At 45.1% G+C, this 25,687-nt stretch overlaps 1 protein-coding gene across 1 annotated transcript in view; it reads right to left on the bottom strand.

The window, feature by feature from the left end:
• Nucleotides 1-22,988, bottom strand: part of Dnajc3 (DnaJ heat shock protein family (Hsp40) member C3) — a 32,396-nt gene extending 9,408 nt beyond the window's left edge. Inside the window, exons 1-7 of the mRNA XM_085698188.2 lie at nt 22,795-22,988; nt 11,319-11,429; nt 8,834-8,958; nt 6,542-6,616; nt 3,157-3,309; nt 864-1,045; nt 158-277 (exon numbers count right to left, since the gene is read on the bottom strand). Of these exons, the coding sequence (XP_085554314.2) occupies nt 158-277; nt 864-1,045; nt 3,157-3,309; nt 6,542-6,616; nt 8,834-8,958; nt 11,319-11,429; nt 22,795-22,876 (848 nt within the window). The 5' untranslated portion in view covers nt 22,877-22,988. The remainder of the gene's footprint in view (nt 1-157; nt 278-863; nt 1,046-3,156; nt 3,310-6,541; nt 6,617-8,833; nt 8,959-11,318; nt 11,430-22,794) is intronic.
• Nucleotides 22,989-25,687: the final 2,699 nt, after the last annotated feature.

The raw sequence follows: 25,687 nt of genomic DNA, 5'->3' as shown, positions 1-25,687 counted from the left end.
CCCAGTACCTGGCACACAAATAGGAAACACCCGCAATAGCACAGAGCTGCTGGGGGGGGGGGGGTGCTGTGCAGTTGCTTCTACAGTGTCTGTCTGGCAGGGTTGCTAAGGGCCAGTGCTAGCTAGACCTCACCGGACACGTCAGCTGAGCTCTTACCTGCCATCTCTTATCAGTTCTTCAGCTGACTCAATCAGCTTATTCAGTTTCTTCACTTGTTTATAGTGTGCAAAGCACCTTTTATGATCCTGGTCAAGTTTCAGACACTCACGGACTTCGCTGCTCACATAGTTTTAAAAAAAAGAAATACTCCAAGTCAAAATAATCCTTAAATACTTTTCTGCATTAAGTAATCAACATGAACGTATTTTTGTAACAATGAAAACATGCTGGCTTTTGTTATACACATTTACATGACATCATATAATAAAAACAACAATTCAAATGGCATGAAACTACACATTAAACACAGTCTCAGTAAGTAAAACAGCAATCTCACTTTAATAAGACTAATACTTGAAAATAAGCTGTAGAGGGCTAGAGAGATGGCTCAGCGGTTAACAGCACTGCCTGCTCTCCCAAAGGTCCTGAGTTCAATTCCCAGCAACCACATGGTGGCTCACAACCATCTGTAATGAGGTCTGGTGCCCTCTTCTGGCCTTCAGGCACATACACAGACAGAATGTTGTATACATAATAAATAAATATTAAAAAAAGAAAGAAAATAAGCTGTAGAATTTATATACTACATTAGTGATAACGTAGTTTATTTAAATGGGTATAGATATTTTAAGAAGTCCTTAGTATTTGTATTAGCACAATAGGAAACTGTCAGAAGCCTGGATGTGACTGTCACAGGGCTGACCTGAGGGAGAGCTCATGGTCCCCAAGGTGATAGTAGAGCGTGCTGATCTTGTAGAACGCCTCCGTGTTGTCATGCTTCAGTTTTGAAGCAGCCTTTAAGTCACTGATGGCTTTCCTAGGCTCTCCTTCCTTTATAAAACACTCAGCTCGAAGTTCGCGTAATTCTGCATCCCAAACACAAACCTTGAGAAACAAAAGAACTAGACTTTAAGAAACATAAAGAATGTACATTGATTCTTGCATCCCACACATTCCATCCACATATTTACAAACATAAACACCCTCAGTTAATATGATTAAAGTCGGTATTTTATAAATGGTGTTTAAAACCCTGCTATTTAAAAGTGGCAAACAGAAGGTGATAACTTCCTGAGGGTACCTTAAATCCTGAGGGAAAAGAAAATACACAAAAGCAAATTTTTCTTCCCCAGAATATAGAATTTTTAAACTCTGAATATACAAAAACATAGCACTTGCACACTGAGTTCCAGCCACACTTAAAATGCACAATGAAACCCTTTCTTAAAAACTGAAACAACAAAACACACACAACAAAACCATGGCATTTACTAGTAGAGGGTTATTCCCACTGACACATTTAATGAGAATATTTAAATGTTTATGCAACAATTATAATTTCTATAAGAAAAGAAAGTCGATGTTCTTTTTTGTAATTCTTGCTTTGTTTTGTTTTTTGAGACAGGATATCATGTATACTAAGCTGGTCTCCAACACTCTATTAGCTCAGGATGACTTTGAACTCTTGATCCTCCTCCTGCCCTACTTCCTGAGTGTAGCAATTTCGGGTGTTACCGTCGTACAAGGTGTCAAATACAAGGCTGTGTGGAGGAATGCTGTGCAATGTTGTGCTCTACCAACTGAACCTAAAATCTTAGTTCCCAACTAGCAAAGTAATACTGCACTGATTATTAAGTTAAATGATTTTTTTGTAAACTACTACATCCTTACTTCCTTGATATAAATTGTCATTTAAAAAAACAAAACAAAAAAACATGGAAGACTTCACCATTCCCATTTTATGAAGTCTATCACACTCATTAAACACAGTAGATTCTTCTAAACAGATACCCCAAGGTCTGTACGTTATGTTTTTCTCAGAGTCTCTAACACTGTGTTAATAATATTTATATATATATGTAAATGTTATATAAATTAAATACTAACGAGACAGGCTCAAATGGGCAGTCTAGCAGTAAGAAAGTAAAAATTAGTCTTTTGTCCCCTTAATAAAGTATCAATAATTTAGTATAGCAAGATTACATGATTTCCTCTATATAATTATCAAATACGAGCCAGCAAGATGTTTTAGTAGGTGAAGATGTTTGCATACAAACCTAGTGACTAAGCCACAGACCCACATACAGGAGGGAGAACTGACTCCACAGAATTAGTGTATGGCCTCTGCAGGTGCATCACAGCACACACACAAGTGCATCACAGCGCACACACACACAAGTGCATCACAGCGCACACACACACAAGTGCTTCACAGCACACATACACACAAGTGCATCACAGTGCACACACAGAGTGCATCACAGCGCATACACACACCATCACACAACTGCATCACAGCACACACACTCATAATTTTTAAATTATCAAATGAATGCCTATTTTCCATAAATCACAGAGAATGGTAATTATGTTGATTATTTACACTTAGACTTTCTTCTGAAATCCACTAAATCCTCCTGGGGCGAGGAGATCCTAACCTTAATGCTTCCTATTAGAACCGTCTGTATCCTAGCACTTCCTCTGCTTTCTCTTCTAGAAACTTCTCACTTTAATTGTTTCCCTTTCTTTCAAACACCATCTTTCTTTTTAGGTAGTTCATCCTTTACCCATTCTCTAACATGGTGTGCTCCAAAATTAAAAGGGGGAAGGGGAAACAAGGCAAGCAGTGGGTAAAAATACGTAATTCTCACCCAGGGATAGTGGTGCACACCTTTAATCTCAGCACTTGGCAGGCAGAGTAAGGCAGATCTCTGAGTTCAAGGCCAGCCTGATCTACGTAGAGTAGAGAGTTCCAGGTCAGCTACATATAAGACTCTGTCTTAAAAAACAACAAAAATGTAATTCTCACTTCACAACATACCAACATGTACTAAATACCTACAACTGCAAATCTCCATGACCAGCTAGCCCAAGGACCAGCCTGTGTCCTACCCTGGTTTGGGCAGCTTATAAACACACCGGAGTTTCTCCAGTACGCATAACTCTAAGAGCTGTGTTGGGCTCCCGCCTCCCAGGCTCCCAGCCGAGAGACTCACCTCCAGGATCTTATCAAGGAAGGTTATAGCAGCGGAGTAGTCGGAGCTCTCGAAAGCCGCGAATGCTTGGGAGCGTAAGCGCTGCATCTCATCGGATTTTACGAGCTGAGACCGGGCCTCCTTCTCTTCATTTTCACTGGGGCTTGATTTGAGCTACAAGCAAAACAACAAATAGTTTTCCTCTCTTAAATCCAGATCTGAACATTCTAAACACCTGAGAGCCAGTCCCACTGCCCCGACAGCTCTGACTGAGAAAATACAGCTTACAGTTGTTCACTACACAGCAGCAGGCAACATCGCCATTCATGACAAAATCATGAATATTTCCATACTATTCTATGACCATGTGCTGTGTGTGCGGTGGACCTGCATGCCACAGTACAAACGCTGAAGGAGAAGTCCATGCTTTCCTTCCAGCATCTGGGCTCCTGAGGTTGAACGTGATCAGGCTCGACAGCATGTGGCTTAACCCACTGAGTCATCTCATCAGCCCTTTCATGGTTACAATAAAGCCTAAATGAGCAAGTCACTTCCCCAAATCCTGAATAAAATGCTTCTCTACATGCTGTGTGCATTTTCTCTGACAACGAGACAGTCACACATACCTGGGCATGGCAAGCATTCCCAAACGGAACTGTCAGCAGGCATTATTTAAAGTCAAGTTCCTTCTCAGTGCTGGGGACTGGACCCAGGGCCTCACTTATGCTAAGCATGTGCTCTCCCCCTGAATCCTACTCCTAACCTTTGTGACTACACTGATAGAAACATAAAATCACAGTGAGGGGAGCTGCGTGTAGCCCAGGGATAGAATTCTTTCCTCCAAATGTGCCATCCTAGGTTCAATCCCCAGCTTTGGAAACAAGTAAATATACACAATGAGGACTGGTTACAAAATATAATACATGCCTTCAGAAAAAATCTACTTCCCCTTGAATTATACATCAGCCAACTTTAAAATGTGGATATTCTCTATTAAAGTCAGTTACAGCAATTAAAGTATCTAAATTTGACCCATAATAAGATTATAATTTATTGGAGTCCCACATGTTTATTGCATAGTCTAAATTTTTAGGTTATGCACATACAAAGTAAAAGGTGAGTGACATGCTGGGGAGAAATTATAAACCATATTATCAGATAAGGGATAAATACCCAAGTTATATCACTAACTTACAGAACTCAAAAACAAGAACACCCATAAGTAAACAGGCAAAAAAAGTACTTGAAAATGAAGACATCGGAAGCAGAGAAAAAACCCAGTTAACACAGCAAGCAGAAAGTAGGGTATGTGTTGTACACAGAAAAGGAACCTACAGGCAGAAATGTAATTTTAGGAAACAGTATGTAGGTTTTGAAAACGGTTAAAAATACAACTACTATATGACCTAGTAATCTTCTCCCTGGACGGTAAGGAAATGGAATTGTCACTTTGTAAAGTTACCTACACTGTAATGTCCAGGGCAGCGCTACTCACAACAGGCAAGACACAGAATCACCCTGCACATCTACTACTAGCTTCCTGGGGGTTATATTCTTATCATTTCCTTACGGCTGAGTCCTTTCCAACTGATATGTGTGTACTCAGTCACTACTAATGGAGTGTATTAAATAAACTACCAAAGATTTATACTTGATTTTAAAATTAAATTGCAATTGACTGTTATTTACCAAATATCTAATTTTTACCAAATCAAAATGCAGGTTTTCTTTATATACTGTTGGTAAGAATGCAAATTAGTACAGCCACTGTGGAAAATGGTTTGAAGGTCTTCCAAAGGCTCAAAATGATCTAAATATGATCCCACTGTACTACCTGAGCAGCATCTGAAGGACAAGAAGTCAACACACATGCTGTGACATGTCCAAATAGAGTCACACAGATGCTCATCAAAAGATGGACAGTTAAAAAATAAATGGCATATATTCACACCATTATATACCAATGGAGTATTACTCAATCACAAGGAAGGAAGCCATGTCATTTGCAGAAAAATTGGATGGAACTAGCGATGACACATTAGGGAGACCGGCCAGAAGATCCTAAGATCAGCCTCTCTCCCTCCCCCAGCACTGAGTACAGTGCACGATATCATGGCCAGCTTTTACAGCGGTGCCAGGTCCCGCACTTACACAAGCTCCTCACCCATTTGAACATCTCCTCAGCCCCAAGAGTTCATTCTTGGTGTAAAAAGAAACAAGCACATGCCACACATTAGTACACAAATCTGACTTTCTCTTGAATACATGGTAAAATGATAAGAACAAAGAATTGCTTTAAAATCAATTCCATGACTCATTGTTAGTAGGTATTTGTTTGTATGTCTACTTCATATACACGTGTAACCCAGGGTCATGTGGCAAGCTTGCAGTGAGCGTCACCCGTGCAAAGCATCCACGAAGTCCCAACTTCGAGGCCACGAAGCATGTTTCAGAGGACATTTCTAGATTCTCATGTAGGTTAAGTTAAGGTAAGTGAGCCTACAGCTGAATCGGGACTTATGTGTCAATTGTATGCATTTTATCTTCCAACTGCTGTATCAGGAATTCTGGTTGGTCTTAATTAATCAAAACCCAGAGTCAGATATAGGGGTTAACGCTGAAGATCAGAGAAGCAGAGCACCAGCCACTAGAGAGATCTTATACCTCTACCAATGCTCAGACCAAAGGGGCAATCCTGTCCTCAGACTGCCTAGACTGCACTGTGTCTCCAGCAAACTTCAGAGTGCACTGAGCTCTTGCCTCTTCCTCCTCCTCCTCCTCATATTCCTCTCTCCACCCAGCCATATTCCTCCGGTCTCCATCTCCACAGTGCTCAGATTAAAGACATGGGGTCCCAAGTGATGGGATCACTGCTGTGTGAGCTCTTTTTCTCTTTTTAGGCAGATTCAATCTCATGTAGCCCAGGGTGGCCTTGAATCCTGGGGTTAAAGGTGTGAGCCACCCCTCCCTGGCCTCTAATGGCTTAGCTCTGCACTCTGATCTTCAGGCAAGCTTTATTTGCTAAAATACAAATAAAATATCACTATACAGTGTTAATATGATTCTTTGATGTCAGCCATTAAATATTTATTTAAGAACTATGGGCCGGGCGGTGGTGGCGCATGCCTCTAATCCCAGCACTCGGGAGGCAGAAGCAGGCGGATCTCTGGGAGTTCGAGGCCAGCCAGGTCTACAAGAGCTAGTTCTGGGACAGGTACCAAAGCTACGGAGAAACCTTGTCTCAAAAAGAAAGAAAGAAAGAAAAAAAAGAACTATGATTCCTCTGTGTGTGTGTGTGTGTGTGTGTGTGTGTGTGTGTTAGCTATAAAACTGATATAAAGTAGCTTATTAAAAGAAAAATCAATTCTGCACATCGCTCAGTAACCCCTTTGGGCCAGGCACTTACCACTTTCTTAAAATCCTCTTCCGCTTCATCGAGCTTTCCTTGTTTGAGCAGTAAGTGGCCTCTCTGCAGCCTCGCCTAGGGAAGAGGGCTGTGTGAGTGCTGTGCGTATCTAAATCTGCTTTAGGAAGGACAAAACTCAAAGTTGTAACCAAGTTACTAATATTCATTTCTTCAATGTTTGTTCGACTTAGCACTGAGACTAATTTCCATAGCTTCAGAATGTGTACAGTTTTTATTAAAATATTTTTTCTCTAAAAATATGTTTTGTTCAACCCAAAGAAATCATAAGCAAAGGGTTTTTTGGGGGAGGGGGGCTCTTTTGCTTGTTTAGATATAAGGTTTCTTTTGAGAATGATAAGGATGTCCTGGAAGTAGACAATGGTACTGACTGTAGCAGCTAAAAACTAAGAAATACTCAACACTTCAACATGTGAATCTTATGGTACATGAATTATATACATATTTTGAAATGATGCTGGGTATCAAACATAAGGACCCATAAAGATGAATGGTACAGGGTTCTACCTTTAAGCAACATTCCAGGCCCCGTATATTAATTTTAAAAAATACTTTTTGACGTCATACTAACTTTTCCCACTAAAAGTTCGTGGGACTATCAAAGCTCCAGAAATGGTTTCCTTTTCATTAGCCCTGAACGTAAATATCTACTATAAGCAGAGTACTTCTCCTCCTTCACGTCTGATCTCATTAGCCCTGAACGTAAATATCTACTATAAGCAGAGTACTTCTCCCTCCTTCATGTTTGATCGTCCTCTTCCAATATGTGTGGTCCTAGCTCTTCAACTCATACCTCACTCTGAGGACGACATAACCACACTGACATTCCACCCAAACTTATCTATTACTTTTACAGAACATAAAATTTCCCTATTCCTCTATTAGCTACATCAACACACAAAAAGGACAACTAAGGCCATTCCGGCCAGCTGATAACTAGCCACAGTGCTAAGAGAGTGGGCTCCACACCCTGTGGGACGCTGTGCTCCAATGTGTCAAGTCATGAAGTCAACAAAAATACGACAGTTGGAAATCCCACCTTAAAATAATAATACAGCAGCATTTCACATCAAACATGTATTACATAGTCAGTTAGCTCAAATCCTTTTAGAAATATCGAAAATTATAAATAATAGTGACAAAATTAATTAACTGATTAATCTGAACAGCCCACATATGTACTCCACTGATGAAAGTCTCATATGTGAAATAGTTCACGTGTTAACTATGTGATCCTCAGCAGGTGTTGTCATTTTGGGAACCTGCAAAAACTTTAGGAGGTGGGGCCTACCTAAAAGAAGAGGGTACAGGGGGTACATCCTTGGGTTGGGGGCCATAGCCTATTCTGGCTAAAGTATATTCTTCTCTGCTTCCTTTGCCATGAACGAAGTAACTTCCTCTTCCACGTGCTCCACTGCTATGGCAGCCCCCAATCAAGGAGCGTGCACTGCATGCTGAAGGTTCTGAAACCACGAGTTAAAACCAGTCTCCTGTTTATCTTAGCTGTGCTGTCACATTGATCAAATTACAGGAATGCCCGTACAGCCTTTGACAGCCCTAAAATGGCGTACCAGACGTCAGGAGCGCAGACTTTACAGTAAGCTTCTCTACCTCCGAAGCTTATGCACTGACTCTGGGGAGACCATACTAACATGCTTGGGATTCACAAAACACCCCCTAAATGGACTCCCTCCTCATGCTCCCACCTCACCCATGAATGTCATTTCAGCACCGGGTCTCTCACGTGTGCCCTACATTCCACCTTCACACAGAATTAATACTGTCAGGGTTCTGAAAGGAAAACAAATCACCTAGTATACGCTGTTACTCTTCCATACACACCTCTTTTGGTTTTCTTGAGACAGGACCCTCTGCCTAGCCCTGACTGTCCTGGAACTCAGACATACACATGCCTCTGTCTCCCACAGCCTCTGCCTACCATATGATGGGTTAAGCAGCAAGCATACCCAGTCTCCATAAAGACTGTTAATTCCAAGAACTTTGCTGTTACTGCTATTGTTACTGAAATAAAATCTGACTATAGGACTCAGGCAGACCTCAAGACCACCGGGCTCGAGGGTTCTCCTGCCTCCATCTCCCACCGTCTGGAATTACAGTTGTGTGCCACTATGAGGAGCAAGTGTAGGAAGTTTGATCTCATTTGTCTCTCCACACGACAGCTCTGGAATGCTGTCGCAATGCCTATGGTGCCAATACTCCCTGCAGGAAACAGATGACCTCTTCCCGTTTCCCTTAACGTTTAGATGCACTTACTGCAGTGAAATCCATCTTCAGTTCAATCACTTTAGTTAAGTCAGGCAGTGCTGCTTTGGATTTTCCCATCGCTAAGAAGACAGTAGCTCTCCGATAGTATGCTATATAGTTATCAGGGTCACCATCTGAAAATTAAAGTAATATTAGCTTTCTGTAATTCACCTGAGAAAATTACAGCTTACAATTTTATTAATTTTATTAAATATAGCAAATAGGCATGGTAGTGCACAACTTTAATCTCAGCACTTGGGAGTCAGGGGCAGGCCGAGTCTAAGGACAGGCTCGTCAATACAGCAAATTCAAGGCAAGGCAGAGCTATACAGACTCTCTGTGAAAACAATAATAAATCTAAGAATGGCATTAAAACTAAGAGTGTGGGACACAGCCGAGGGCACTGTGCTTAGGTCAGTGCAGCACGCGGCAGTCCTTGGAGGTTCGGTCACCAGAGAGAACACAGTTCTAGGCTTCCCCTTAGCGTGGCCCTGTGCACCTCCTCTCTTTGGATATGGATCTGCACCCCCTGAAAGATCCTCTGTCCTAAACCAGAGAAGATGCCTAGAGTCGCTCTAGCAAGCTAACTCCATGGGACCCTTGATTTATACCTGGTAGATCTGCAGTTTCAGACTGGCATCTAAAGTGGGCAGCAGTTTTGCTCAAAACCTCTGAGTTTTTAAGCTGCTACATGAAGCACAGAGTTTCTTAAAAAACAGCGATTATGGCAGGCTGGGTGGTTCAGCAAGTAAGCCACATAGACAGGGGGGCCTGAGTTCACATGCCCGAGCCCATGAGGGCCTGTCACATTACCACACACTGTACTTTGTTGAAAATAAACTACGTAACTTGTCAGGGCTGACTAAACCACTCTGCACAAATCCAGGTGAGAAATTAATAAAAGGGTACCTAAGAAAAGTCAATGTCAAAAGACCTAGGTTAAAGTCTAGGCAGAAACTTCTTGGAAGGTGCTTTAAGCTGGGCATGGCTGCAGACCACGTTTAATTCCAGCATTCACAGGGCAGAGGCAGGGACAGCCCTGGGAGCTCAAGGCTGTGTCATGACTGCGTGAGCACTAAGCTAACAAAGACTGGAAATTGAGATTCTGTCTCAGAGAGAGAACGAGAACGTGGCATTCGTCTCAGGAGCATGTGTTCTAGCATCTCTTTCACAGACATCACAACGACAGATGACGTTACAGAAGGCTACAAGTCATCTGAAAGAAACATCACAAGGGGCAGCTGGAATCTCACCAACAATGAAGAGTCAATGAACTAGAAAATCTCAAATCTGGAAAAACCACCAAAGCAATGGCTGTATTCATCACCCAGCCAAAGGAAAGCACAGCACACGATGTGAGGTCTGCTTAGACAAAGTTTTCATAAGAATCTCGTTTTTCATTACATGTTGATGAAACATAATGGTGACTTTTATTACGAATGTTCTCACAAGGATACACTGAACGCTACCCCAGTCAACAGACTCGCTCCTGTCACTTCCAGCTCCTGCTGTCTCCTTCCTCTCCCCACAGTCCCTCTCTACTTTCATGCCCTTCCGCCTCTGACGATCTTTCCGCCATCTTCCTTATGTTCTGAGCTCTGAGGGGCTGGATAAAAAGTTCCACTTAAAAGCTGAGCTTTCAACGGCTCCTGACTCTCCACAAGGCTCTGGAATTACTACTGCCCACTGCAGAATGGAGTTTCTCAGAATGACAAAATCTTGAGTTATTCTTTATACATATATGGCTAAGCCTCAGGGAGCTCTGTTTTTCATAGATTTGCTTCTAAAGAGTATGTATGCACGTGTGTCTGTGTGTGTGTCGATGTGGAGGTATGTGCGTATGAGGATATGATGTGTGTCTGTGTGTGCATGTGTGTGTCGATGTGGAGGTATGTGCGTATGAGGATAGGATGTGTGTGTGTGCATGTGTGTGTCTATGTGGATTATGTGCGTATGAGGATAGGATGTCTGTGTGTGCATGTGTGTGTCTATGTGGAGGTATGTGTGTATGAGGATAGGATGTGTGTCTGTGTGTGCATGTGTGTGTCTATGTGGATTATGTGCGTATGAGGATAGGATGTCTGTGTGTGCATGTGTGTGTCGATGTGGAGGTATGTGCGTATGAGGATAGGATGTGTGTCTGTGTGTGTATGTGTGTGTCTATGTGGAGGTATGTGCATATGAGGATAGGTGCTTGAGCCCAGACGCATCAGAAGTTTTCAGTCAGCAGGCAGAGGCTGGGAAGCAACCTTAGGCCTGTGGAGGTGCAGTGCACGCTCTTTCACAGAGCCTTCCCTCCAGCCTACTCATACCTCTTCCGTTAGATGCACATGCATTCATGTATTCTGTGTTCACTAATCTAATTCACCCAAAATCCTGAAAATATGTTTAACGGTTTATTTAACATGTAATAATGTTTTAAGTGTTATCCAAAATGGAAGCTCTGACTAACAATCCGAAGAGAGCAACTGAGTGGTTGGGGTTTGATACCAACCTACTGCGGCATGAAATTGCGATAAAGCATCAGCTAGCTGTCCAGCCGCAAGTAACTTCTTTCCCAGTTCAAGATGTTTCTCTACATCTGCATTTACTCCACATTCAGCACCTAAAAAGGAAAACAGAATAATGAGTTAACTTCCCATGAAGCAACTGTAACCCTAATAAATAGTCAAAGATACCATTTATCTGCTTCAGCCATCTACTACAATAAGAAAAGTCACGGAAACTGAAAATGACATAGTAAAGCACACTGTTTCATTTTATAGAATATACCTATACTCCATTTAACCCACCCAAGGAATAAATCCAGCTGAAAGAATAAAAGAAAAATAGATCAGAGTACTGGTGAAGTTCTTCTGAACAACTGATTAGTACTGCTCAATTAAAGCCGGGAAGACGGCTCAGCTGATAGGCCGTGTGCTATGTAAGCCTGAGGACCAGAACACAGATCTCCAGCAACCACAAAAACGCCGGCAGGGCACAGCAGCCCAATGCACAGACACGAGATCCTCAGTGCAAGATGGCCAGCTAGCAAACCACACTGAAGGCTCTAGATCTAGGGAGACTCAGCCTCAGGAAATAAAAACTGAAGAAGCATGGTTAAGGAAGAGACCTGACACTAACCCAGCTTCCACATGCATATGGATGTGCACCTGCTCACACGTCCATGCACACACATGAACACAGACACACACCACATAGTTTGTTAAAGAACGGCTTTCCTAAGCTAGACCCCTAATCTTAATGAATATCAGTCTGCTATGGTATCCTAGGACACCGAACAATGAATGACAACACAACAAACACTGGGTTAGTCACTGGGATAAGTGAGCCCTGCTCTTTGAATCCTCTAAGGACCCGACATTACAGTGAGAGGAGACAGACGTTACAAACAGTAGCTTGTATAATCAGGTAAAAATTACTGTGGAGTAAGTCAAGTGTCAACAGCGAGAGACAGACCTAACAAATGGTCCAAGAGCATGGAAAAGCCAACATCTGAGCAAAACTTAGAGGAAGTAAGAAGCCCATCATGCATGCAGGGAAAGGAGACTTTCCAAGTAGTGGCAGCTAACGCAAAGACTTTAAGTTCATGGTACCCAGATACATTCCAGAAATGGCAAGGAGACCTGGATAACTGTAGCAGAGCCACAAAATAAAGCAATATAAAACCAAAGACTAAAAGCCTTGTTATGTCCTGCTTTGAATTTTACTCCATGAAACCAGAGACATTTTAAGTAGAATGATGTGACTAAGTAGGCCAATTATCTATAAACTGTCTCTTTACTCTAAATTCCTCCTTCAGCAGTTACCCTGACACAGTAATGCACCAGAGAGTTCAGGCATTCCTCATTCACAGTGAAGTCAACGTTGTTTGCTACAAAGGAGCTAGAGAGAACTGTAGGAAGGACGGGTGCCTCCTGGTTCTGTTTGCTGGTGTACTCTTTTGTTTTTCTGGTTCCCGCTACCTACTGGAGAAAAGACGGTTACCAAGAAGCTGCACTTGACTCTGTTCTTGTCTGTCTAGAATCTTTTTTTTTAAGTTTCCTCAGGCTTTATGTGAAAATTCTTACCAAACGTTTGGGTGTTATTTGTAGATGGAAGTTTCTGTCCCCCTGGTCCCACAGCTGTTCAATCCCAAAGAAACACAGAGGCCTATATTAATTACAAACGGTTTGGCCTACTAGCTCAGGCTTATTATTAACTAGCTCTTACAACTTAAATTAACCCATAATTTTTATCTATGTTTGGCCACATGGCTTGATACCTTTTCTCAATGAGACAGTCTTATCTTGCTTCCTCTGTATCTTGCTGGTGACTGACTCTGCCTTTCCTCTTCCCAGAATTCTCTTAGTCTGGTCACCCTACCTATACTTCCTGCCTGGCTATTAGACAATCAGCATTTTATTAAACTAATAAAAGTGACAAATCTTTACAGTGTACAGGAGTATTCTCCCACAGCAACCTCCCAACAAGGACACTGCACAGTCACACTGTAACTTCACGACTCACAATTGTCCAAATATCCACGCAGAAAGTATCAACACTGGAATCCACAACCGGTGTGACTGCTTTCTGCTCTCCCATCAACTTCAGTCAGCTCTGGTCTCAGTGTCTCACCATCAGCAAACCTGAGCTGCAACCACAGCTCAACAAAGTGTGAACCCGAGTTCTGAGAGAGCCTCTTCCCCAGGTAGTGAACAAAGTGTGAACCTGAGTTCTGAGGAGAGAGCCTCTTCCCTAGGTAGTGAACAAAGTGTGAACCCAAGTTCTGAGAGAGCCTCTTCCCAGGTAGTGAACAAAGTGTGGACCCGAGTTCTGAGGAGAGAGCCTCTTCCCAGGTAGTGAACAAAGTGTGGACCCGAGTTCTGAGAAGAGAGCCTCTTCCCAGGTAGCCCCTCTCAATCCTGGACCTGTCTCGCTCTTCTTCCCACATCTTTAGTTACCGCCACACCATGTAAAAAAGAAAGATTCCACTAAGCTCACCCTTTACAAACTCTTTTGATGTGGTGTGAAATGTATGCATGCATTTGTGCTGTGGAGGGGGTCAGGTCGACATCAAGTATCCTCCTCTCTTACTCTCCACCTTATTCTTTAAGACAGGGTCTCTTATTGAACCTGAAGCTTGGCAACCTGGCTAGTGTGCCAACCCCAGAGACCCACCAGTCTATGCACCCCTAGTGTGGAGATCGGAAGTACACATCATCCTGCCCGGCTTTTCTTTTCACTTCTCAATGCGAGGCACTAAGCTCAGGTCCTCAAACTTCTACACCAAGCACTAGAGCAGCTGAGCCATGCCTGCAGCGACCCCTTTAGAACTACTATGTACTCTGCTTCCTGAATGGCCCCAACTGTTACACTGGCCTGGACACTGGTCCGGGACAGACCCACAGTGCTCTGAGCTGTCTGCCCAAACCCTGACCGCGAGCCAGGGGAAGTGACAATGCTAGTGATCCATTCAAGCCCTGCAACTCATTCAGCTACACTCTGGTGACTGTGGCAGCATTACCAATCAAGGCCAAGTGTCTCCTATGCTTGGCCATAAGGGCAGAAAGGGTGACTGGGACTGTGATAAGGGAGGGATGGGGTGTTTGCAGTGCATGAAGTGTTCTGAGAAGAATGTCAAGCTCAGGGCTAATTCTCTACTGAAGTCAACCTGGGAGATTCCATAACTATATATATATACACATACATACATAGAGAGAGAATATAGTTAGTCCATAACAATAATCACCTGCCCCTGCCTCAGTCACAACACTGGTTTAGCTAAAATCAGCCAGAAAATTGTGAGACTTGCAAAACTAAAGTTACAGTTAAATCCACTGGCCCATCAAGCCTCACCAGGTCTCTCCTGGCACAGATTAATAAATAACTGGACCCTAGTATTTGTAGTGGGAACACAGGTTTGAATGCAGTTAAAATTGATTCTTCTCAACTTTTTTTTTTTTGGGGGGGGGGTGTCAAGACACGATTTCACTGCATAGCCTTGGCTGTCCTGGAACTCACTCTGTAGACCAGGCTGGCCTCAAACTCACAGAGATCCACCTGGGATCCGAGTCTAGGATCAAAGGCATGCACCACCACCACCACGCAGCTCTTCTCAGCCTCTTACTTGAACAGCTTCCCTGTCCTGTTCTCCCCTACTTCTCGAGAGCACATATGCAATCGGGCACGGCTCATCTGTGCAAAGAGATCGGAGCGCTCATCACTGTTCTCTATTTGACCCTCAAAAGTGCCAAAAGTACAGGGAATCTTCTCAATTTATGGCAACATATCTACTTATATAGGTTCATAACAATATTTCTTACAGGAACAGATCAGCTGTAAGTGATGACTATATGCAGTAACAATGTGACTAGAGATAGATCAGCTGTGAGTGTTGACTATATGCAGTAACAATGTGACTAGAGATCTAATTTGAAGGTGATGCACACAGCTACAGCAGACACGGTGACAAAGAAAACAAACCAAGGCAGACTTCATGTGGTGAACACAACCAGGGCTGGGAGGTGCAGAGGTGGCACTTCATATACACAGCTACCGAACACATACATGAGTAAGGAGTTTCATATTCCAGCAAGCCCAGGGAACCTTAGTTAGTGGACTTTGAGAAACATCATTGAAATGCACTCTCTGAATTGAACTAGGGATGGACTCCAGGTACTTCTGAGTGCACCAAACTCTGATAAAACAAACAAAAAGGACCACACAGCCAGGCAGACTGGTAATGAGGAATTCTGAAACACAAAGAAGTTCATAAAATAATGTTTTTCTTTTTTTGAGACATGGTTTCTCTGTGTAGCCTTGGCAATCCAGGAGGAGCTCACTCTGTAGAACAGGCTGGTCTTGAACTCACAGAGCTATCCTCCTGCCTCTGCCTGTTGAGTGCTAACACTGCCCAGCTCATATGGCAAGTTCTTAAACAGCCTAAAACTAAGAACGAAAATAAAACAAAACTAGTAGCACAAATATTTTAAAAATTGTTTAAAATAAATACAATTAATAATCTTACAGATTCAAAAGGTTGCAACATCTATTTAAATTCAGCTCTAGCAGCAAGAACACAATAGAGAACAAGAAATAAACAAGACGATTTCCTAAGTGCCAATCTGATGCTAGGAGACAAAATGCCTGAGGAAAGGAGTAATCAGTACATACAGTCAAAGAGGCTCCCTGGGTCAATAATGCTTGAGTTAAAACAAAAATAAGTGCTAAATGACACCTGCCAAAAATCACACGCAGGTCACAAGCCAGTGCAACCAGTCTGGCATGAGCAAGCCCAACTTCAAGGAAACTAGATGAGGTCACAGAAAAGGAGGGAAGGACGGGGAACATGTACAAGATAGATGGAAATGTAAGGTACAGAGCGAAGTTTGGGTTTTTATGTGAATCATAAGGAAGCCCCTAGAATGGGCTTTAGCAAGAGACTGAAGGTCTAGCTGAAGTCTGTAAGAGCTTATGTTGGCTGAGTGCGAAGACAGAGTGGAGTCAGCTATGAATCAGGACTGTGGATCCATGAACTAAGAACAGTGTTAGATACACTATACTGGCTTCATTTATTCTTTCAGAAGATAATCCATCTTGCTATACTGATCACTTTTTCCAGCAAAGTATATTCATATACTATTTATAGTTTTAAAATCATCAAAGTAAACTAAGGAATATTTTTGTTTAAAATGATGACTAATTGTAAATCTTTGATGAGATGGCTCACTTGAGAAGAAGGCACTAGCCACAAACCGGCTATCGAAGTTTGATCCCTGCAAACAAACAACTGATTCCCAAAAGCTGTCCTCTGAAGGGGTAATGGGGGTGATCCAAGGGAGGGGAAGGGGTGATGGGGGGATCCAGGGGAGGGGAAGGGATAATGGAGGTGATCCAAGGGAGGGAAGGGGTGATGGGGGGATCCAGGGGAGGGGGGATCCAGAGGAGGGGAAGGGGTGATGGGGGTGATCCAGGGGAGGGGAAGGGATAATGGAGGTGATCCAAGGGAGGGAAGGGGTGATGGGGGGATCCAGGGGAGGGGGATCCAGAGGAGGGGAAGGGGTGATGGGGGTGATCCAGGGGAGGGGAGGGGGTGATCCAGGGGAGGGGAAGGGGTGATGGGGGTGATCCAGGGGAGGGGAAGGGATAATGGAGGTGATCCAAGGGAGGGAAGGGGTGATGGGGGATCCAGGGAAGGGGAAGGGGTGATGGGGGATCCAGGGGAGGGAAGGGGTGATGGGGGATCCAGGGGAGGGGAAGGGATGATGGGGGAGATCCAGGGGAGGGGAAGGGGTGATGGGGGTGATCCAGGGGAGGGGAAGGGATGATGGAGGTGATCCAAGGGAGGGAAGGGGTGATAGAGGTGATCCAGGGGAGGGAAGGGGTGATGGGGGATCCAGGGGAGGGGAAGGGATGATGGGGGGATCCAGGGGAGGGGAAGGGATGATGGGGGGATCCAGAGGAGGGGAAGAGGTGATGGGGGGACCCAGGGGAAGGGAAGGGGTGATGGGGGGACCCAGGGGAGGGGAAGGGGTGATGGGGGGATCCAGAGGAGGGGAAGGGGTGATGGGGGATCCAGGGGAAGGGAAGGGGTGATGGAGGGACCCAGGGGAGGGGAAGGGCTGATGGGGGATCCAGGGGAGGGGAAGGGCTGATGGAGGTGATCCAAGGGAGGGAAGGGGTGATGGGGGATCCAGGGGAGGGAAGGGGTGATGGGGGATCCAGGGGAGGGGAAGGGATGATGGGGGGGATCCAGAGGAGGGGAAGGGGTGATGGGGGATCCGGAGGAGGGGAAGGGGTGATGGGGGATCCAGGGGAGAGGAAGGGGTGATGGGGGGACCCAGGGGAGGGGAAGAGGTGATGGGGGGACCCAGGGGAGGGGAAGGGGTGATGGGGGATCCAGGGGAGGGGAAGGGGTGATGTGGGATCCAGGGGAGGGGAAGGGGTGATGGGGGATCCAGGGGAGGGGAAGGGCTGATGGGGGATCCAGGGGAGGGGAAGGGCTGATGGGGGATCCAGGGGAGGGGAAGGGCTGATGGGGGATCCAGGGGAGGGGAAGGGGTGATGTGGGATCCAGGGGAGGGGAAGGGCTGATGGGGGATCCAGGGGAGGGGAAGGGCTGATGGGGGATCCAGGGGAGGGGAAGGGCTGATGGGGGATCCAGGGGAGGGGAAGGGCTGATGGGGGATCCAGAGGAGGGAAGGGGGTGGTGGCAAGGGAGAGAACAACTGGCTCTGAATATCCCGAAATCCACTTGTGGAAACTTATCCACTGTGGTGATAATACAACGGTTGGGAAGTAAGTTACTAGTCTGTGGTGTCAGACATGTACTGGTGCCTTTTAAAAGGGAACAAGCTGGTCCTTTTGCCTTTTGCCTTTTGCCATGTGAAGTCACAGCACCCAGCCTGTCTTCGGTGTGAGGACCCAAGATGGTCCTTTTCACATGTAATCCCAACAGCAGAGAAGCTAAGACAGACACTGACTTTGAATCCTGCCTGGGAAACACATCAAGTTCATAACCAGCTTGAAAAACTTTGAGTTTTAAAGACCAACACAGGTTATCAAGTGACCTAGGACTTCTCATAAAGAAAATTACAATCAAGCTGAAACGCTCAGGCTGGTAAGCTAGGGCACTGTGCTGTCGAAAGAAGAGAAAGCAGTCCTCAACTAAGACGGGATCTAAGGGAATGAGGCAAGCAGGGTCTTCAGGCCGACTCAGTAGGTAAAGCTTTACCACCAAGTGTGGGAGAGTTGAACTTGATCGCTGGAGCCCACACACCACATGCGAGAAGAGAACCAGCTCCTGGAAGTTCTCCTCTGGCCTCCACACACATGCCAGCACAGACCCAACTCTTCCCTCCCCGGTTCTGTTGTAAAGAATAAAGGGAGAAAGAGAAAGGGAATTTAAACCGGACTTGGTTATTTATGGGAAAGAACTGAAAATGATTCAGTTTTCAAGAGCAGACATAGTAAAGAATTATAAGAATATTAGCAGTATTGAGTGTGCAGTTGAAATTGAGACTGCATGCCTACAGTGAGACCAACAGTAAATTAACAAACAGTTATTCTTCTCCATCTGCATTTAGCTCTTAGGTACAACAAGAAAGACAGTCAAGCTTGAATTTAATGGATTTTGGGATCTCCCAGGTAAGAAAAGCCAAAAACACAAGAGCAGAGAAATTTAAGATTTGTAATCAAGTGTAATCACATGGTCGCAGTGAGGAACTATTTAGCTTGAAGAAAATAAAATAGAAAAAGAGATATTGCTACTTCCCAATGGGCGTCTTAGTTCCCTCTTCTGTGAACTCTAAGGTAGCCCGTTAATGTTATACCATATATATACCTCATCACAGTGCCATAGAGCATACCCTTGTTGACACAAGTCTTTTATATTCCAAAACTCCAAGCAACAAACTAAGATTTATCTATTTTTAAAAGAGCAAGTTTCTAAAGATACAGAAAGAAAAATAAACTTTTGGTTGAAATAAATGTTTCCGTTTTAAAGGGCAGGTGACTGGGTCTCCCTGGGACATTTCTATGGAAACACAGTTAAGTTGCTGATGAATGAATCAAAAGAAGGCAGGTGTGATGGGGGCATGCTCGTAAACACACACACACACACACACACACACACACACACACACACACACACACACACTCAGAAGGCAGAGGTACAAGAATCACCACAGGCTGGGCCCATCCTGATCTACATATCAAACTCCAGAGTCCATCTAGACTAGCCAGGGCTACAGAGTGAGGCTGTCAAACAAAAGAAAGCACAAAAACAAATAAAAATAAAACACACACACACAAATCAATCAACCAATCAATTAATTAAAAGATCATGATAGCAGAAACTAAACTTAACCACGATTAACTTTCCATGAGAAAAATCAGTCACTTGCTCTAGGGAAGCCCATCTCAGAACAGCCCTGTCCAGACAGCATGGGAGCAGCTACTGTCCAGGCAGCTCAGCAAGGCGAGCTGGCGAGCTTAACTCAGACACTCTAACTTCATATCTAGCTTGCTAAATAATTCAAAATAATCTTAGGGAGCTGACCATCTGATTATAGAAACTGCTTTAAAATCATTCTTAAAATTCTCTTCATATTTACCTAGCATCACAGAGATCCTACAAAAGGTAAAATATACTCTTAATTTATCAGTTTAAGCAAAATGTATCACAACCTTTGCTTTGAATAGATTTTTCGAATCTCTCCCAAATGGCCAAAATTTATGGATTAATCAGCGTAATTCAGTGGAATTTAAAAATGGGTTCCTGAAACATGTCAAGAAAAGATAAAACTATGGCAACAAAAAATGTGTTTTTCATTCTGTATTCACACTCAAGTCACTAAATAAGCCACTAGCAACAAATTTAAATAATCTTATTTGTAACGCGAGAATGCTAAAGTGAATACTAACATCTTCTGTTTCTCTACTGTATTTGTATCTCTGTGTGTAAGAGACAGTGTGCTTCAGCACCTCATCCGTGGAGTTGGGAGTTACAATCCGTTGTAATGATGGGCGCTGAAGTCCCACCCTCTGCACTCTTAAGCACTGAGACATCTCTCTAGTCCCTAAAATTTTCTTTCTACTCAAAGGTTCTATTTTATAATGTTCTAGATTGTTTTGAAGGCTCTGAGAAAGAAAACGCTGAGAATCAGCTGTTCAGTTCACGCCATGTGCTTTCCTTCTGTGGATTATAACAGAAAAGCCTACTTTAAAAGGGTATTTTTAAGTCAGAAAAAAAAACAAAAGTAATCAGGCTAATCACTAATGATATTTCCTATAGTATGACCCTGGGCTTCACACTCCCTGTCCTCTCTCCAAGCCTAAAGTAGAGCATGGCACCTGACCTATATGCCTCTCTCAAAACCAGGCACAGCTAACTTATTCTAGAAAACGTAAGCTAATGATTTGCTACTTTAGGGTCTAATAAATAGCAGACCTCTAATTTAAGAGGCTCTCAAAATGTGGTCATCTGGGATCCTTGTAGAAATACAAATTTCCAGGTTCCATCAAGACAAAGTTCTCTAACTGTGCCTAGAACTTCAAAGTCCCCCACATGCCATTCTGATATACAGCTGGAGGACCACCTTTTGGGAGAGAGAGCATGTTTTCTTTTCTATTTTTAAAGACAAAGTATCACACTGTAGCTCAGACTGGCCTAGAACTCATGATATAACTCGGGCTGGTCTTAAACTCATGACAATCCTCCTGCCTCAGCCTCTTGAGTGCTGAGATCACAAGCAAGGGCTGGCACACCTGGAAAAAACCATTGTACTGAACCTGCCAGGAAATCACCTTTCTGTCACTTTCTATTGGTAACTTAAAATGCTTATTTTTCTTACCTGCCACAACTCTGAAATGACTGGAAATGAGGCTACTAATAATTTCCCTGTGTCCAGTTCATAATGAAGATAAAAGTTTATGAAGATAAAGGGTTATTTACGCTCTCTGTGTGTGTGTGTGTGTGTGTGTATACTCCTGGAATTATGACTGTGAACAGCCTGATCAGGTGCTGGGAACCCAGCTCCAGTCTTCTGAAGACCAGCAAGCAATCACGCATGGCTCCAAGATAAACTGCCATTAGTTCCAAGAAGAGGAGGGGCTTACAAAGCGGCTCTCTTCCCTCCCTCACCTGCTGAGGCTCCTGAAAAGGCAGCCCTCCGGCTTCCCCTGAGAGGTGCCATTGGTGCTTTCCTACAGAAATACCACAGTGAGGAATGGAGCGCTGAATGTCTTAAGAATCATACAGAAAATAATAATTTGAAAGAGGTGACTGATCTACAAACTGCTGAAAAGGTAAAGCAAACCAAAATAAGCACTTCTATATCTGAAAAAATAGACACTAAACACAACATAAACAACAGTCTCTTAAGTATCCAAAATAATTCATTAACGATAACTGAGCATGATTAACACTGATGGAAAGAATTAGAAAATTCCAAAGAATCAGAATATATGACCTATATATTAAAGCGGTCCAGGTCTACAAATTCCAGTCCCCTCCAGTCTGAGGTTGGTTCCAATGTCAATGACTGGTCTCAGTACTATTCACAGTACAAAATCTGACTTAAGGTTCAAAGAACATATGGACATCGGAGAGCCAAAACAAACAAAATTACCCTACCTTTAGTGGAGATGTAACAACAGAATAGTATGACTTTTTCACAAAGAAAGAACGCCACACTTTCCTGAGGATTTCACCATCAACTAGTCCCAAATCCAGTTCCTCAATCCCCACCCCCCATGGAACAGTCAGCTGTTTACTTTCCTTGACAACTATCCCCTTCCCCCTCCCCCATTCCGAACATGAGTACAGGACCAGAGGCCAGGACAGATAAGTCACTACAGCACAGTAACCAAGCAGGGAAGCATTGTTCAATGGGCATTCGGGACTTCAATGCCTAAGTCCTCCCCGCTTACACCCGAGCTGGGACAGGCCTCCTGTTTTGCTAATATGCTGGGAGTAGCCAACATTCCAGTCTGGAGGCCAGGGTGATATGTAAGAGCTCCCTATCTTTCTAAGGAGATTCTCCCACCCCAACCCCCTGCCCGGAGAACTAGAAAAAGTAGCACCAGCAATTAAAAGAAAAAAAAAAAGTTGAATGACGCCATGCTGGGAACTGCAAAACCACAGCACCGAGCCCCGCAACTTGGGAGCAGCAAGCCCAGCATGGGTTTCTCCAGGCGGCAGCCTAAGTCACGCACCCGACGCGGGGTGCTGACTCCTGGGACTAGCCGTCTCCCCGCTCCGTCCGACCTGCACCCGTCCCGTGCCGGCCGCCGTTATCCCTCCCCGCGGGCGCCCCAGGCCGCCGTCCCAGCCTCGCGGCCCGCCGGTCGCCCTGTCCTCGGCTCGGGCCCGGCCTCCGCCGGCTCCGCCCGCCCGCCCGGCGCCCAGCCCCGCGTCCACCACCCCGAGCGCCGCTCCCGCCCGTCCCGGGGACCCGGAGCTCGGCCCGGGGCAGGGCGGGACTCACCTTCGTACTGCAGGTCCACCAGGACCAACAGGAACGGGAACACCGCGCCCAGCCGGCTGCTCAGAGAGCCGGGGGCCACCATGTCCAAGGGCGCCGAGGCCGAGCAGCAGGAAGGTGCGCGGCCCAGCAGCCCGCGCGGCGCACAGCCCGCAGCCAAGCGCCCGCCGTGCGTCCGCTCACTCAGTCCCTCGGCCCGGCCTTGGCGGCGGCTGGCGCCCAGCGGCGGAAATGGTGGGGGGCGGGGCCCGAAGACGCCACGCCCCCGAGCGCCGCCACCGCCGCCGTCCAATCGCCTCCCTCCTAGTCGCGGGGCGCCCCGGCTCGCCTGGGTCGTGGTTGGCGCCCATTGGCTGCGGACGCCGACGCCCCGCCCCGTCCCCGATAGGGTAACGTGGAAGCACAAGACGAGGTGGCGTCCGCCGGTCGTGGAGCTGTCAGCGGGCTCCAAACCGTCAGCCCGGGGCCGGGGAGGAAGCGGCTGGGGAGGCCGCATGCGCAGCCCGCCGGAACGCTGGGGGACGGCCTCGCGGCGGGGTTGGCGGAGCGACGCCGGGAGCGTCCCGGGTCCGCCCGGAGAGCGTGGGGGGGGGGGGGGGGGGGAGCGGCGGCCGCGGGCCCGCCGGCCAGGACGGCACGGTCCAGGAAGTCCGGGGACGTCGCCGAGAAGCTGAAGGCGGCGAGGGAGGGGACAGGAGATCGGGTACCGGGGAGGAAGGGAGCCTGAGAGCTGGCATGGAGGACCTTGAGTGCTGGTAGACCACAGTCTTACGCTAATGTCCCCCTCAGCAGGTAGCAACTCTCTTGAAGCCCCTGAGGGAATAATGCTGGAAGCGGTCTAGATGCCGACCGTGGGAAGAGGATTGCTTGGGGGGGGATGGGGGCGGGGGAGGGAGGATCAAAGCACTGGAGTTGTTCCAGTGGAAGATGCTAGAGACATTCCAGCAAGCCTCACAGTTGGTCTGGGCGTCACTCTTAAAGTCCCTTCCTATCCACTCTAATGGAAGCTTTCAGAATCAGAATCACCTTATTTTGGTGGAAGTTGGCAAGCTGCAGAAGGCTTCCAAGTTTCCAGGCTACAAGCTGCCCTAGGCCAATTATGTATCGGCGAGTCCTTGAAATGCTTCGCTGTAGAACCACATCCCGTGTCTTCCTCAGTCTTCAGTATTTGCCCTCTACTTTCCCAAGAAGCAGCCTTGCAGTTGGAAGTAAACTTTTCACCCACGGGAGCCGCTCTCTGGATATCTTTACTGTGCCTGTTTCATTCAAAGAGATAAGAGCTTGGCCAAGATCGAGTTCAAATTATTCAGTTAGGTTTTGATCATGGCCGTTTCTTCTGTTTTGAACACATGCTATACCCCAGCTGTGCTTTAGACAGAGTTACAGAATGCTGGTTTGTCGTCCTGTGATTTTGATACCTTAGTGTTACTTCGTGCTTTAAGAATTATGGTGAATTTTTAATGAAAAAAAGAAATAAAGGGCTGGAGAGATGGCTCAATGGTTAAGAGCACTGACTGCTCTTCCAGAGGTCCTGAGTTCAATTCCCAGCAACCACATGGTGGCTCACAGCCATCTATAATGAGATCTGGTGCCCTCTTCTGGCATGCAAGCATACATGGAAGGAATGTTGTATACATAATAAATAAATAAATCTTTTTTAAAAAAAGAAATAAAAAGGAAGGGTATGACTGCTCCTAGCTGTAGTGGAGGAGAAAATTTATTGTAGATGAAGGGGAGCACACAGAGGCAGAGACATCTGGGTGAGTCCAGAGTGAACATGACCAGACTGAGCCATATGAGGAGAGGGAAGAGAGGGGAACTGGGTGCAGCAGCCAAGAGGACAAAAGGTTAAAAGTGGGAATGGAGGGAGTGGTAACCAAAATGTTACCTCTGGGCATTTTCAGGGTAGAGGGCGGGATATGCCAAGCCACAGACTCTACCAGGTAGGGACTAAGCTGTGCGGGAAGAACCAGGCTCTAAGTCCTCCTTGATATGTTAAATAGGCATCTTAGTAATTTGTCCCAGGGTTTGGGACGTAACAGATTTGAAGATACACTGTAAAGGATGGAAAAGGCAAAGGTTACTCTCTATCACATTTGCAAAGAAACAGAATGTAAAAGAAACAGTTCATGGTTGGCAGCAATGAGCTCCTGAGGAGCTGCGGGGAAGGGAGCGCTGAAAAGCACAAGGTTTAGATTCCAAACAGCTGTTATATGTTATCCTGATCTGTAAATGAAGCGGGATCCTGAAACCTCAAGAGTTGGAGGTTTTATGAAGCAGGTAAAAGCTACTGGGACTAATGTTCTGCAAATGCTACTCTGTTCTAACAAGAGCAAAATCATACAGAAACTTTAAGGTTTTGTTGAGGTTTGTTTGAGATGCACAGAGATACAGATACACATATACCCCACAAGGTAAAGTAAAAAGGTGGGAGATGATCTTATTGGCCTCAAGTAAGCGTACCACACAAATGAGGCAACCAACAAAATTTTGATATATTTTGAAGGAAAAAAAAAAAACCTGTGTATTATCCCTGGATGTTGCTTGTGAATCTGGCCTTAAGGAAAAAGAACTGAAAAAAAGTCCTAATGAGAGAGAAATTCTTTTTAGAAAAATATGTGTAGGTTACAGACTAAGAATAGCAAGGGTCTTCAGTGCTAAGAAACTCTAAACATTCAACAGTCCTGTAGTAGCAGAACTACCATACACAAAGTATCCCTTGAAAAGGATCATTTTACAAAAAGTGTCTATAGATTCTCTGTGGCTGTGACCTGCCAAAGAAGGAAGGGTGGATTGGTTTCAGCTCACAGTTGTAGAGGATCTCAGTGTGGTGTGGGACAGTGGTCTGTATTCTATCAATTATATTTTAAATAAACGCTGATTGGCCAGTAGCCAG

The sequence above is a fragment of the Myodes glareolus genome, chromosome 12, assembly GCF_982192425.1.
Source record: "Myodes glareolus chromosome 12, mMyoGla1.1, whole genome shotgun sequence".
Classification (NCBI taxonomy): Eukaryota; Metazoa; Chordata; class Mammalia; order Rodentia; family Cricetidae; genus Myodes; species Myodes glareolus.
Note: the sequence above shows the minus strand (reverse complement) of the source record. Positions and strands in the feature narration are given on the sequence as shown.